The following is a 14,308-nucleotide window of genomic DNA, read 5'->3' as shown; positions in this document are numbered from 1 at the left end:
CCTTTAAAGGTTATTTGCAAGAAAAGATCTTGGAAACATCTTCCGAAATAGATGCTATAATAATCAATTCTAATAGAAGTCATATATATATAGTCATATAATATCATGTATAAATGCTGACGAGCATTTATGTATCTTATGAATTGTGCATAGCATTTTCTACTAATCTCTTTGCAGCATAAAACTCATTCTCTATGAGTAGATTTTGAGTATGAGTGAAAACGTATCTTTTATTGCAAAGGTATGATTAACTTGGGCTTAATATATTTTGGAACCCCCAAGTTTGGTTTAGTTGGTTTTGCAGATGGAAGATTTATATCGGATCAATATAAAGATATATCGCAAAACAACGACTTCACGACGTCAACCAATAGTTACCCGCTGAAGACGGGAGCCTCGTAACATGTTAGCGAAGAACTTTGAACTGAGGGTTCGATCAGCATCAACTAGTTAATGCTTGTTGAGACCCATTAACAAGAAGCCATGGAAAGGCAACAACTCTGTTTGAAGACTCTGTTGCATATGTCCCCCAAATCAAAGGAAGCTACACCAAGAATGACAAGACAAGACATATTCCTCTCTTACGCTCAAGACTTCGAGAAGAATAAGGAAGTTGATAGCCAGTCCATCAATTCAAGTAACAATGTAGCAGAGTTATTTACAAAGGTGCTTCTGAATACCTCATTTAGAATGCATATTCAGAGATCAAAATGCATCGTTTGAAGATAATACTTTCAGGGGGAGAATATGATGATTCGCGTGGCTGCACTCTTTTTCCCTTATCATTGTTTTTATCCCACTGGGTTTTTCCATGACAAGGTTTTTAACGAGGCAGCAAATAACACGCAAAAGATCGACCTTGAATGAGAATGTCAATAATGAAGGTGGAGATTGCATCACTATTCGTTGAAAACTACGAAGCATATCTACAAAATCATTTCCTACTTCAACATTGAGAAAGCATATTCACAGTATTGGAATGCGTCATCTACGAGGTCTTTGAAGTCTTTTCGAGGGGGAGCTTATGTCATTGTACTCTTTTTCCCTCGTCATGGTTTTGATCCTAACGGGTTTTTCCGTGACAAGGTTTTTAATGAGGCAGTGCATAACTCATTATTGGTGATGGATACTCAAGGGGGAGTGTTATGAAATAAGTGTGATTATCCATCACCACATGTGTCTTCCATCTTAATGACACATATCCATTTGCTTGGTGTAACACTTGTTCACCACTTGTCCTTCATATTTGTACACTTGTCTTTGTTACCTTGTGTACTGCATGAGTCATCATAATCTTATCACTAGTATATATAGAGCTTATGTATGTGAGAAAAATGAGAGAGATGTAGATATAATAAGAAGAAGAGAAGAGAAATCTTATTATCTCTCTAAGTTTTCTATCTAGTTTCCCTTTAACTTCTCTCTAAAGTCCATACAACTCATTCTCTAGATCTCTTCTCTTTTGATCTTTCTCATAATAATCATGTTATTACCTCCAAGCTTATGATATAGTTCACAATAGGTTAGTTAAAACTTCAACAATGATGATTTGTTAAAATTATTATGGTTTCAGAGAAAGAGCGTTCGGCCTGATTAGTCAATAAAGGATAGGGTAGATCCGTAGATAGAGAGAAAAGTCTATTAAGAACACAACGAATCAAATTGTAGCCCATTAGTTACATAAATGGGCTTGATCTCCTTTGAATAGATCGACTTGATGATTTCTGAAATTTCTGTAAAAAAATCAAACATGTTGTCGTCGTCGTCATCATCTTCCACTCGATGCAGATCGTTCTTCGTCTTCCCAATTCTCTTCGCCGTCGTCCTACTTCCGGCTCTCTCCTCCGCCGATAAGCGCCACGTTATCAGCTTCCGATCGCCGGGACTCTACCCGGAGGGATTAACCTGGGATCCAAGGGAGCAGCACTTTCTGGTTGGTTCGCTCCACAGCCGCACTATTCATTCCGTCTCCGACGCTGGAGTCATCGAAACTCTTATTTCCGATCCCGATCTACCGGAGAACGCTACTATCCTTGGTCTCGCCGTTGACTCTACTAATCGCCGTCTGCTTGCCTGCATCCACAGTTTGCAGCCTCACCTTCCCTTCAGTGCCCTAGCCGCCTACGATCTCCGCAGCGGAGGCCGTCGCATCTTCCTCTCTCCTCTCCCTTCGCTTTCCGGAGACGACGAAGACATCGCCAGAGATGTCGCCAATGACGTGGCGGTTGATTACAAAGGCAACGCTTACGTCACCAACTCAGCCAAAAACTTCATCTGGAAAGTGGATCGCGACGGCGCAGCCTCGATCTTCTCGAGATCTCCGGTGTTCAATTCGCAGCCTGTGGCGGCAGACGCTGACGAAACTTTCCGCGATTGCGGCTTGAACGGGATCGTGTACATAAGCAACGGGTACCTCCTGGTCGTGCAGAGCAACACGGGGAAGGTGTTCAAAGTGGACGAAGAGAGCGGGACGGCGAGGCTGGTGTTGCTGAACAGAGATCTGATTGCGGCGGATGGGGTGGCTAGGAGAAAGAGGGACGGCACGATCATGGTGGTGTCGCAGAAGAAGCTTTGGTTACTAAAGAGCCAAGACAGCTGGAGCGAAGGAGTGGTTTATGACGAAATTGACCTCGACGTGGAAGGGTTTCCGACGGCGGTGACTGTGGCGGGGAGGGATAGGATATATGTCTTGTATGGGAAAGTGATGGAAGGGATAATGAAAAGTTACAAAGGAGAAGGAGTGAGGGAATGGTTTGGGATAGAAGAGGTTTGGTCGGACAAGGAAGGTGGGGAAGATAAGGTTTGGTTGTATGTGTTGATCGGCTTTGGTTTTGCTTACTTTTGTTTCTGGAGGTTTCAGATGAAGAATCTCATCACAAACATGGACAAAAAGATCACCTAGTCTTGTTTCTTCTATTTTTTATCTTCTGTCATCATCTTAACACGTTTTGTAATAATAGGAAACCTATAGCACAGAACAGCATGTAGTGTCATTTACTCAATTGGGATGTTGGAATGAAAAGCTTTTGATTCTCACACATTGTGTCTCTAAGAGTAAACAAAAGAGAGAGAGCGAGGGAGAGGTTATTGCAGCATGTTTGCTTCCACCACAAGAGGAGGAGGAAGTAGAGGAAATACTTCTTCTTTCTCTAACTCTTTATCTATCTTTTGGTTTCCTGACTTGTTGGGCTCTGACTCTTTTGCTTTCGCCCTCAGCTTCTCCATTGCTTTTCTTCTGTTCTCCTTTCTCCCTACTCGAGCTTCTGCGGCTTCACCATTGAGAATGTTGATCCCTCCAAGAAATCCAGCCGTGAGATACAACATGGTGTTTCTTCTTGAAATATCTTTGGCATCAAGGACTTGAAGCTTCTTGGGTTCCTTAATGTTTGCTTCAAGTATAGGCTGTCAAAGAAAATGCAATTATAGACTGACCTCAGAGCTCTGCACAAACTAACAAAAACTGATGCTTGCAAATGCAGACTTACACTAATACCAATCTTCTTCTTTCTTCTATTGACTATGAGAAAACAGCAGAAGCAATCAACAAAACCAATCAACAAAACTACTTGGAATCATATAACAGCTGAATTCGATGTTAACCTAAAACAGTTGGATCGAACCTTCTTTTAATAGCTCAACCTAAAACTCAACGGTCTCGGATTCATTCTCACATAGACAGAGCACAACAAATCTCTCCGGGAAAAGAAAAAACTAATTTTGATCTTTGAAAGCTGTTGTACGAACCTGATGAGAACCTACGCTGGTGGCAAAAATCATCCGGCGTCGGGAAATTTTAGGTGATTCTCCGGTCATCGGAGAAAGTGAGATCAAAACAGGCGTCCAGATAGAGCACGATCTCGCCATCTCTTTTCTCCGGCGTTAGTACTCAGTCGTACTGCTAATCAATCTATCAGAAATGTCTGTCAATAAAATGAAATTTAATAAATGGGTGGTGGGCTTAAAACAGTATAGGCCTCATATTTGCACATTAATGGGCCTGGGTTAAACATATATCCTTCACCTGTGCTGAAATCAAAATTACAGATTTGTAGCAAAGAGAAGATCACATATCTTGTCTTCAGCATGAACATTTTCCCGGAAACGTGCAGAAGCAGCAAGACTCTTCTTCTCCTTCCTCAACAACGCTGTTTCTCTCTGGAAATCACTGGTTTTCTCAAGACCAGACAATAGAACATTGTATGTCCCCAGGGAAGGCATTATCTCTCGCTCTCTCATCTCTCCCAATATCTTCATTGCTTTCTCTGGACTCCCTGCTGAGATATAAACATCCATCAACGCAGTGTAAGCAGCTACGCCCTTTTGATCATCCGGAAGTAAGTCGAAAACCTCTGCGGCTAAGCGAGGTCTTCTCCCAAACCCGAGCCTGTGGATCAACATTGCTCCTTGGTACACACCGAGCGAGTGTTGCGCTTTTAGCATCTCCTTGACCACTTCAATCACTTTAGGAAGCTCGTTTACTCTCAGAAAATGACCAATTAACGCAAGATATGCTGACTTCTCGAGATGAATTCCCATTTTCGAGCTGTAATCAAGAGTCAACGAAGCCCCCTCAGTTCTACAACGGCCACAGTTTGTTTCTACGATAGCTGAAACAACAAAAGAATCCAACTTTATGTTCCTATCTCTCATCTGGTTAAGTATAAGATCAACTGCAACCAGATTCTGCTTCATCAAGAGAACAGAGCTGATAACTCTACTATCATCTGAACGCTTATAAGTGTCATCAACTTGGGCTGTTGGAGTCTCATCAATGTCATTGGAGCAGAAAGATTCAGCAGAAATATGCGAGTTAACTTCCCGTAACAGATCATCACTTTCGCCTGCGGCTTTCAGGGTCTCCAAAGCTTCAAGAAAGATAGGGTAACGAAGGACGATCCCATTTTGTTTCATATGTAAAAGAACTCGAGCTATGAATGATGTTTCCCCAAATTTACAGGCTTTTGCAATCAGAATATTGCAAGCTGCTTTATCTGGCTGCACCCCAATCTCCTGCATTTTAAAGAAAATGTCCAAGGCTTCCTCACATTTTCCTGCAATTCAAACGAACAAAACTAACACATCATCATCATCGTCAAGACAACAAAAGCATTCAGGAACCATTTTCTAGTCTTACTCCATATGTTTATTTCAAATCATTTGACATAAAGCAAAAGCTGTAAACTTCAGCTAGGCATTTTAACAAACAGTTGGTGTGCATAGAAAGAAGCTCACCTGTGCCGACGAGAAACTCCATCAAAACAGTATAAGTGTGACAATTGGGAGAAACTCGCGACCGTAACATATCCTTATACACCTCCGTGGCTTCTTCCACCCTCCCATCGGCGAAAAGAATCTTCATGTAAGCCGTGTAAGACACGACGGTAGGTTCGCACCCATTATCTCTCATCTCCTCCCAAAGCCTCATAGCTCCGTCGACATCGCCGGAACTTGAAACCCAGTGAATAAGCGATGTATAAGTAACCGTATCGATCAAGACACCCTTCTCCTTCATAAGGTGGAAGACGGAGAACATGGATTGGATCCGACCGGCTTCACCGAAGATATCGAGCATGGTGGTGTAAGTGAAGTGGTCGTGTTTGAAACCCTTGATTTGAGAAGCCCAGTTGAAAAAGAGCCAAGCTTTTTGCATCGGAGGGTGTGCTTTCAAGACACGGTTGATAATGTGAGAATCCCATCTGAGGCCGAGATGAGGGAGCTGTTCTCGAGCTGATTCCCAAGTGGAGTACTTGAGGATGTTATAGATGTTGGATACGACGTCTCTTGTGTAAACCCTGGGGTCGTCCTCTGGGGGAGTCTGTGTTTTCGCAAGTTTTGGTTTTTCGAAGGATCGCTTGGAGTTGGAGGGGTTTCTAGGTCTTGGTCGGGGCAGAGAATGAAGTAGCTTGACGGAGGAGCTCCTCCGGCGATTGGAGAATTGGATTGTGTGGTTGCGGAAGATGGTAGAGAAGCGCATGAAATTTGCAAGGTTGAATTGAAACTAACGCTAGTGTGCCCAGGAGAGAGCCAATATTTTTATTCCAACCTCTGTTTGTTTTTTTTTTTTGTTCTTTAACAAAGATCAATATATACTAAAATGCTTTTTTTTGTGAAATTCAATTATAACATGGTCCGTCAATAAAGCTATATCAGTGAAGATGTATGTAAACTGTAATTAATATTCATGCTTTTTTTTTTTTTTTGGTTAGGATTTAGTTTATGTTTTCTTTTTCCCCTGTGAAAGGGGTTTTAGAAGAAACTGAAGGCAGAGGGGTTGGTGAAGAAGATGACAACGACGATCTGTTTGGTGACCGACTGATTTTGAACACCCATTCGAGGGCACTGGTATGTTGTTTCCTCTTTGTTCTATCCAATTGACTTCTTTAATAATCTAAGTATTGTGTAGTGTGTTTTGATTCTAAACTGAAACCTTATTATTATGTTTTGGAGCTGAAACATTAGTTGTGGTTTGCTTTGTTTTCTGAGTGTAGATGAGCTGGCTGAGTTTGATGCTTTAAAATATGACTACAAGGTTGATTAGCACGTAAAACACCTGCAGAAGATAAGTTCGACTTCAGAAGAGCTCGAATTGAGGTCTGGATTAGAAGACTTGCTTGTATCAGAAGGATAGTATTTCTGAGAGGGAGGGTATGTGAGATAGAAAGCTGTATCTACACCACGAGTATGCCAAGACATTTCAGGATTAATGGGAAGGAACATGGCTAGGCTTGGAGAACTTTGGTCAGATATGTTGATGAGACGAGCAGAGGAAGCAACGTTGGTTACTCGGTTTAGAGGGAAGCAGTAGAAAGTGATTGGATTGGTAATGAGAAGATGGAGGAATCATAAGAAGAGAAATCAAAAGTAGATGAAGAACTGAAGAAAAGACAAGAATTTGTCATGTTGATGAGACGAGCAGAGGAAGCAACGCTGGTTACTTGGATTAGAGAGGAGCAGCAGAGATTAGGCCTTGCTGCAGAAAGTGATTGGATTGGTAATGAGAAGATGGAGGAATCAGAAGAAGAGAAGATGGAGGAATCAGAAGAAGAGAGACCAGAAGCAGGTGAAGAAGTGAAGAAAAGACAAGAATTTTGTGAGAGTCATGGCCTTGAATTTCCCGGTGTTGGACATCACGGCCTCCAAGAACAGCATCAAGTTTAACTGTTTTAACAGCTGTTGTTCCAGCTTCAACCTAAAAACATCAAACCATAAGTTAGTATAACATTAAGGTGAACAAATAAGCATCCCCTTTATTTTGTGTTGTCTGCGCAAACCATGTGTTGTCTAAACATAGCACGACATTTTGTAAAAGGGTCAAATTCTTTTTAGCCAATGAACCTGTCGGGTAAAAAAGAAACAGAACGAAGTTATAAGAAAAAATTGAGATTGTCATCTAAACTGAACTGGTTTGATATAACATATGCTAATAAGTACACAGACAATTACAATCTAGTTGGAGATGAGATACATACACCTCTTCATTAAGAGGTCAGATTTTCTCTCTTTCTCTTTAGTGCTTTGCTCGAGCCGCAACCCATCAAGCGTTGCACAGTAATGTGCCTTCGCTAACAAGAAGAGCTTCAAAAGCTAGGCATCATCTAAACTGAACTGGTTTGATATAACATATGCTAATAAGTACACAGACAATTACAATCTAGTTGGAGATGAGATACATACCTCTTCATTAAGAGGTCAGATTTTCTCTCTTTCTGTTTAGTGCTTTGCTCGAGCCGCAACCCATCAAGCGTTGCACAATTACAATCTAATGTGCCTTCGCTAACAAGAAGAGCGTCAAGAGCTAGGCATTGAGCATAATATAGAATGTTATCATGCTCTCTCAATCTATACAACAATAGTGGCCAAGTCTTATTTAAAAACATTTATCCTCATCAATAAGCAGATCATTGAGAGTTTTTAAACTCAAAAGTTTTAAAGCAGATCATTGAAAGCTTTTAAGCAGAACATTAAATATATCTTCTCCATCAATATGCAGATCATTGAGAGTTTTTAAACTCAAAAGTTTTAAAGCAGATCATTGAGAGCCTTGAAGCTTAACAGTGTTTATAGCAGATCATTGAATATATATTCTCCATCAATATGCAGATCATTGAGAGTTTTTAAACTCAAAAGTTTTAAAGCAGATCATTGAGAGCTTTTAAGCTCAAGAGTCATTATAGCAGAACTTTGAATATATCTTCTCCATCAATATGCAGATCATTGAAAGTTTTTAAAGCAGAATATTGAATATATCCTTCTAAGGACACCTTTAGAAAAGCCTTAGTATCATGCTGCCCAGCCAGCAATGAATAAAAGATAATGGCAGAGATTATAGGACAAGTCTTACTGTGTTAAACACATGCTTAGCGACATATATCTCTGTTTCACTCACACTCTTAGGCAACATTATATGACAAGTCTTACTGTGTTAAACACATGCTTGTCTTATGACAAGTCTTACTGTTAGATGGCAAGTCTTATTGTGATAAACACATGCTTGTCTTACTTGGGGACAATTATATGACAAGTCTTACTGAGATAAACACATGCTTGTCTTACTTGGGGACACTTATATGACAAGTCTTATGCAAGTCTTACTGTGATAAACACTTGCTTGTCTTACTTAATGACAATTATATGACAAGTCTTGCTGTTATATGGCAAGTCTTACTGTGATAAACACTTGCTTGTCTTACTTGGGGACAATTATATGACAAGTCTTACTGTTATATGGCAAGTCTTACTGTGATAAACACTTGCTTGTCTTACTTGGGGACAATTATATGGCAAGTCTTACTGTGATAAACACTTGCTTGTCTTACTTGGGGACAATTTTCCCAAATTAGAAACCGGACAGAGCACAATTATATAATGTGTCATCCCTTTCTTTTGGGTTTGAAGAAAACAGAAAACGTTATTCTTGAAAATCGATGAAATATTGAACATAACAGAGTTCATGAGTCTGTTCGTTCATATGAAAAGAAAGTTTGATAAAAAGGGTTTCTTCTAATCCATAAAAAAAGGAAACAAATCGTTAAAACGTGATCCTTGATCAGAATCCAACACATGAACAAAAATCTTTCAAAAAGTAATTAAGAAATCAAGGATCTATAAAGAGGGCTCTTGAATATAGAAATTCTAATTTGTAACAAAAACAACGAAAGGTAAAATCTTTGAAGAACCTGAAACGTTAAAAAAGAGTGCTTTTGGTTTTGAATTTGCGAAATTTGAAACCTTGCAGAAACTATGAACTTGAAATACTGTCACCCAACTCAGAATCATACTTGTTTTGTCCCGATAGACTCTTCACCAAGATCAGACATATAAAGATTGATTAAAGGTAAAATAAAGGTCTAACCTTGAGCTCCTGTCTCATATTGGAAGCGGTATCATCAGCTGTAATGTATCAACAAACTGCTCAACCTGCATAGCAAACGAAAAGATAGTATCCATAAAAAAGAAAGAACTCAAAAACGCTCTGAAAATTTCAAGTATTACCATACCAGTTCGGATCCACTAGACAGACAAAGATGATTGCAGAACCAACTGATGCATATCTAACACCTTGAACATGTCTTCAACAGTCCCAGTTTGTCCAAGATAGCTATGAACGAAACGATCAGCTGTTCACAAGATTTGCAATATTCAATCTCTAGTTTTTTTCTTTAACAGTCAAAGAACATCAATGAACTTGAGAATTTATAATGAATCTAACACAAAGGAACATGAGAAATATAATTATAAAAACAAAACCCAGAAAAGTTGGGGAAGAATGTTAAACCTAAAAATCCAATTGGGATCTTTCCATTGCAAAACCTGAAGACTTGTAGAAACTACGAATCCAAACATTAGGGAAACATAATCACGAAAGCAAAACCCTAAAGAGATTAAAGAAAACACAAATCGCGGAAAAAGAAGTTTTTTTTTTTTTTCTTCATTCAAAATTCAATTGCATAATCAACATACAAATTCAATTTAATGAGAGATTTACTGAATCTATTGAAACAAAAAGAGAAGCAGACAAAATTGATGTTTATGGATCTGTTGTAGAGAGATTTCGAAAATTTAACAACACAAAATCAAACAATCAAAAGAGGGCTCGGGGCTCTCTGTATATTGCAATAAACATAAAAAAAAAATCACAAGAAAACCCTAAATTAATTCAAAAGAGCAAAGATAAAGAGAATGAAACCTGGCGATGATGGTCTTCGAAGGAACTCAGTATCGCCGCTCCGGAGAAGAAAATAAAAGAATTTATTTTACCCTTGCAAATTTCTAGTTTCTATTGATATCATGGCAAGTCGAATGTTTCACATATATGCCTTTTGCCATATCATGATGGTGGTGATCAAAGTTATCCATCTAACAGCCCCATATCATACTTGGAACTTGTCTTTGTTTCAGTTCACGATTTGGTTGGCTTATCATTTCAATCTGTTTTCACCGATGGTTTTGACATCTCCATCACACCAATGTTTTTCGCCTTGTGCTATGTCGATTCGTTTGAATCGTAAAGTATCTTTTAATACAAAATTTGTTTCCGGTGGTCTCATCCCCTGGCGTCATCTCCGGTTTGTAACCGATGAATCTACTCCTAACTTATGGTTTGGAGAAGTCATTTGGATATTCGATCCGGGAATCACGAAGGAATTTTTTACGATTGAAGGAATTGGCTTATGTGATAACTTCCTCATTCTAAGAAGGCGATTCGATGATGGTGATGTTCACGCTGTCCTCCGATCGGTTTCTACAGTTTTATGGAAAAAGAATTCATGGCCACTAAGCAACAACGATGGAGAGGGCGTTACAAAAGACATGATCCAAAACCAGTTCAAGCAACATATCAATGTACTCTTTTAATCAAAATGATGCAGGAAGCATTTGGGAGTTTCATCTATAAGATGTTAGCCTTTTACAAGTATATGAAGAGGAGACTTAACAGATTATGTCTGTTGCCAGTAAGGCTTCCGTTTGGAAAGCATGGTCACTTCCACTTCTTCATCGAAATTGTGTTCAATTTCTTTTATTTGGTTCAATGGTTGTATTTGAGGTTTTGTATTTCATGTATCTTGTAACACATTACTAATTTAATATAATTGATTTGCCGTTAAAAAAGAAAAAAAAAAAAAGAATTTATTTTGAGATTTTGATGAGATTGAGAGCCACAAATCAAAAGGGTACATAGAGGATCTAGTGACCGTTGTGAAATACATAAACGCGTGATCTCTCTCGCTTATGCTTATGTGTGTTATTGGGCTTGAAATTAACTTATAAAGGCCCAGCCCATATATTGATTGATTCATAATATCTTTTAGGCAGTGGCACAAGATGTCCTTATTATGTCACCTTCCAAATTCGTGTATTTTGCTGAGGCACAGTAACGGCGGACCAATGTGTATCAAAGGAAGGTCAGCTGACCTCCCCAAATTTAAAAATTTTCTTTAAGATCATGAGTTTTGTGTATTTTTATCCAGCCAATTTTGTTTAGTAACATAATATTTTAGTAATTTGACCTCCCTTAATTTTCTTGTGACATCAAAAGTCCATTAGTCCATAAGGAAAGAAGAAGATTTTATATTCCTTTTAAATTAGAAACAAAGTTGGCCTAATCTTTTAATCTTAGTATTAAATTATTAACCATTAAATTGAATTAAGAAGAAGAGATCATCACTTATATGTGCCTTTTTAGTTTTTTTTTAAAAAAATTTCACGCAGAGTAAATCAGTAACTGTGACTCTTCAAAGTCGAGAAAGTTTACATTTTGGTGAAAAACTATACTTTATTTTAAGAATTATATTAATGAGATTTTATTAAACTTTTGATAATACTTAGAATTGTATTACAATTTATGATTTTTAAAAGAGGAACAATTTGTAATTATAAATTTGAAATCATTTTGTTGCATAATCATGTGTAAAATTTTGGTTAAACACGATTTTTGGATGTTGTAGAATGTTTTATATTTTGTATTAAGAAAAATAAAATTTGTTTATGTTTTTCTGACCTGGGTAAAGAAAATTTCTGGATCCGCAGTACTGCACGTGAAAGCCATGACATGACAGACTCTTTACAAAGCCATCAACATATATCTCAAGGTGTATCAGTGGCAATGCACAAGGGCTATTAGCTATAGTTAATGATGAAATTATACACCTTTTTATAGTGTTTTTAATTTATGTCCAAAACATATTACACGTGCGACTCTTTTGAATTTGGAGGAGTCGGATCGGGTTAAATTATGTATAAGAAGAGAGATGAAAAAAAGAATAAAAATGACTGATCAATTCAAGGGCAAGCAACATAAGTGTGGGAATAATAAACTTTTGAACGAGAAAAAGGTTTTAGTTTGTTGTGACATAGAGAAGGCTGTGACGGAGGGACCGGACCTCGTTGGAGCTTATTATGCAAAGCAAACCTTCTTCCTATATCTTCATTCTTCATCCTCAATCTTGCCGTCGCGGCGCCTGTTCCTCTTGATCCCACCAAAGCTATAAAATACATCACTATAATGAATTTCCACATGACCCTCATGGTATAACGACGAAACAATAATAATGCAAAAAACTCGATATCGGTCTTGTACACGTGTGACGTTGGGACATAAAACCTAAATGAAATGAATGGGTTAGTGGTTGATAGTAAGGAAACGTTGAATTATCTAACAGTGGAACGTTTCGAGATAGAAGAAGATAAAGAAGATGAGAGATAAAAGCTGCTTTGATGGAGGAAATATATATGGAGAGGGGAGAAGTGACAATGGTTTTATTTGAATGTTGTTTGATGATATTGTGAAATTTTCAAAATAAACGAAAGAGGGAGGCGGCTTCTTCTAACTGTTTGACTTATTTTTTCTTACTTGTTACATGCTTTGTGTAGGTGTACTTGTTATGTTTTTATGTTGAATTTTGTTGTGTGCATATACTCGTCACTCTAGCAGCCTATTTAGAACCATTTCTTTATTTTATTAAAATTTTGCAGACATGTTTATATGTATACCTAGAATAGTATTTTATTTATGTCACACATTTTTTTCTATCGTTTTTTTTTGAAGCAGTCAATTATTAAGAGATATTTTATAGTAGAACGACGTATATATAATGTAAGATTACAAAGTTGTCGTTTTAGTTGATTTAGATTTAGAAAAAACAAACCCTTGAATTAAATCGTATAATATTTCCATATCTAATCGTATATGTATAATAATCAAATTTCATCTATACTATTAATTGGGGAGTACAAAACAAGATTTTAGAAAGAAAAAAAACATATTATATATCCATGTTGCCAAACAAGTCCAGTTATTTATATAATTAAAAAAATAAATAAACAATATATGGTAAATAAAATCTGTTATTGGAAAATCTAATATTTATGGAAATAATAATTACGAAATTAATTATAAAATTAAATTAGCCGATATTTTTGGAAATGATTTAAAGTTGTTACCATAAAAGTAAATTATTAAATTTGAAATTGTATATATAACGTAAATGGTTCTAGATTTTGAGATATTTATAGAAATCTAATTTCATATTTGAATATTATACTTTATTTTAGATTTTTAAATTTTCTTAACCAAAAAAACTATGTTAATTAATTCATCTTAATACATATGGAAAAACAGAAAAAAAATATGAAAACCTTAGTATATATTTACTATTAAAAATATGAAAACCTTAGTATAGATGCGTATACAAATAGATTTTTTCAAAAAATGAATTTAATCAATTTGTTTGATATATAAGAAAATCACAATTTAATTCTACAGCCATATAAATAGAACCGATAGTTACTCAATATCTTTGAAAGCTATTTAAAGTTTGGTTCCATATATATATGTAAACATATTTGATTTGGTTTTATATTGTGAGATATTTACGAAAATAACAAATCAATTTAATACAATAAGATAAAAACAAACATTTATTTAGTTTAGATTTTGCAATATTTCCTAAACGAAGTTTAAGTAATTAATCACGATTAGTATAGAGAAAAAATAATTAAAAATCAAAATTTTATATATGTAAAAAAATTTAATTTGATTATATATTAAAAGATATAGAAAAGTGTATGTAGAGTCTCACATTGGCTAAATATATTTATACTATTAAAAGAGAAATATTTTTCATTATATAGTCATAAAGTTTTCTATTATTAAATGTAATGTCATTCAAGTTAGAACAAACAAAAAACAGAGAAAATGGTAGTTTGGTCAAAATAAAAACTAAAAAACCCGCGGATCCTAAAGTAACCCGGTTCGTTTGTAGTCGGGTTAAATAAAAAATATGCGGATCCTATGCTATCCGGTTTGAAA

General features: G+C 36.7%; 4 protein-coding genes across 4 annotated transcripts; 1 reads left to right on the top strand and 3 right to left on the bottom strand.

Moving 5' to 3' along the window:
* Positions 1,332-3,038, top strand: LOC104710043. The gene has a single exon (XM_010426579.2). It carries the CDS (start codon positions 1,718-1,720, stop codon positions 2,900-2,902), a length of 1,185 nt encoding a protein of 394 aa, XP_010424881.1. The 5' UTR covers positions 1,332-1,717; the 3' UTR covers positions 2,903-3,038.
* On the bottom strand, positions 2,969-3,973 carry LOC104710044. The gene is made up of 2 exons (XM_010426580.1): positions 3,745-3,973; positions 2,969-3,402 (listed from the first exon to the last, which is right to left on the bottom strand). The coding sequence occupies exons 1-2, from the start codon at positions 3,862-3,864 to the stop codon at positions 3,085-3,087; spliced, it is 438 nt and encodes a 145-aa protein (XP_010424882.1). The 5' UTR covers positions 3,865-3,973; the 3' UTR covers positions 2,969-3,084.
* LOC104710045 (pentatricopeptide repeat-containing protein At2g01390) lies at positions 3,959-6,065 on the bottom strand. The gene is made up of 2 exons (XM_010426581.1): positions 5,233-6,065; positions 3,959-5,051 (listed from the first exon to the last, which is right to left on the bottom strand). The coding sequence occupies exons 1-2, from the start codon at positions 5,972-5,974 to the stop codon at positions 4,039-4,041; spliced, it is 1,755 nt and encodes a 584-aa protein (XP_010424883.1). The 5' UTR covers positions 5,975-6,065; the 3' UTR covers positions 3,959-4,038.
* LOC109126617 lies at positions 12,280-12,671 on the bottom strand. The gene has a single exon (XM_019230325.1). It carries the CDS (start codon positions 12,523-12,525, stop codon positions 12,280-12,282), a length of 246 nt encoding a protein of 81 aa, XP_019085870.1. The 5' UTR covers positions 12,526-12,671.

This window comes from Camelina sativa, chromosome 9 (genome assembly GCF_000633955.1).
Source record: "Camelina sativa cultivar DH55 chromosome 9, Cs, whole genome shotgun sequence".
NCBI classification, from domain to species: Eukaryota; Viridiplantae; Streptophyta; class Magnoliopsida; order Brassicales; family Brassicaceae; genus Camelina; species Camelina sativa.
The sequence above is the reverse complement of the archived record's forward strand: the minus strand, read 5'-3'. Positions and strand labels throughout refer to the sequence as shown.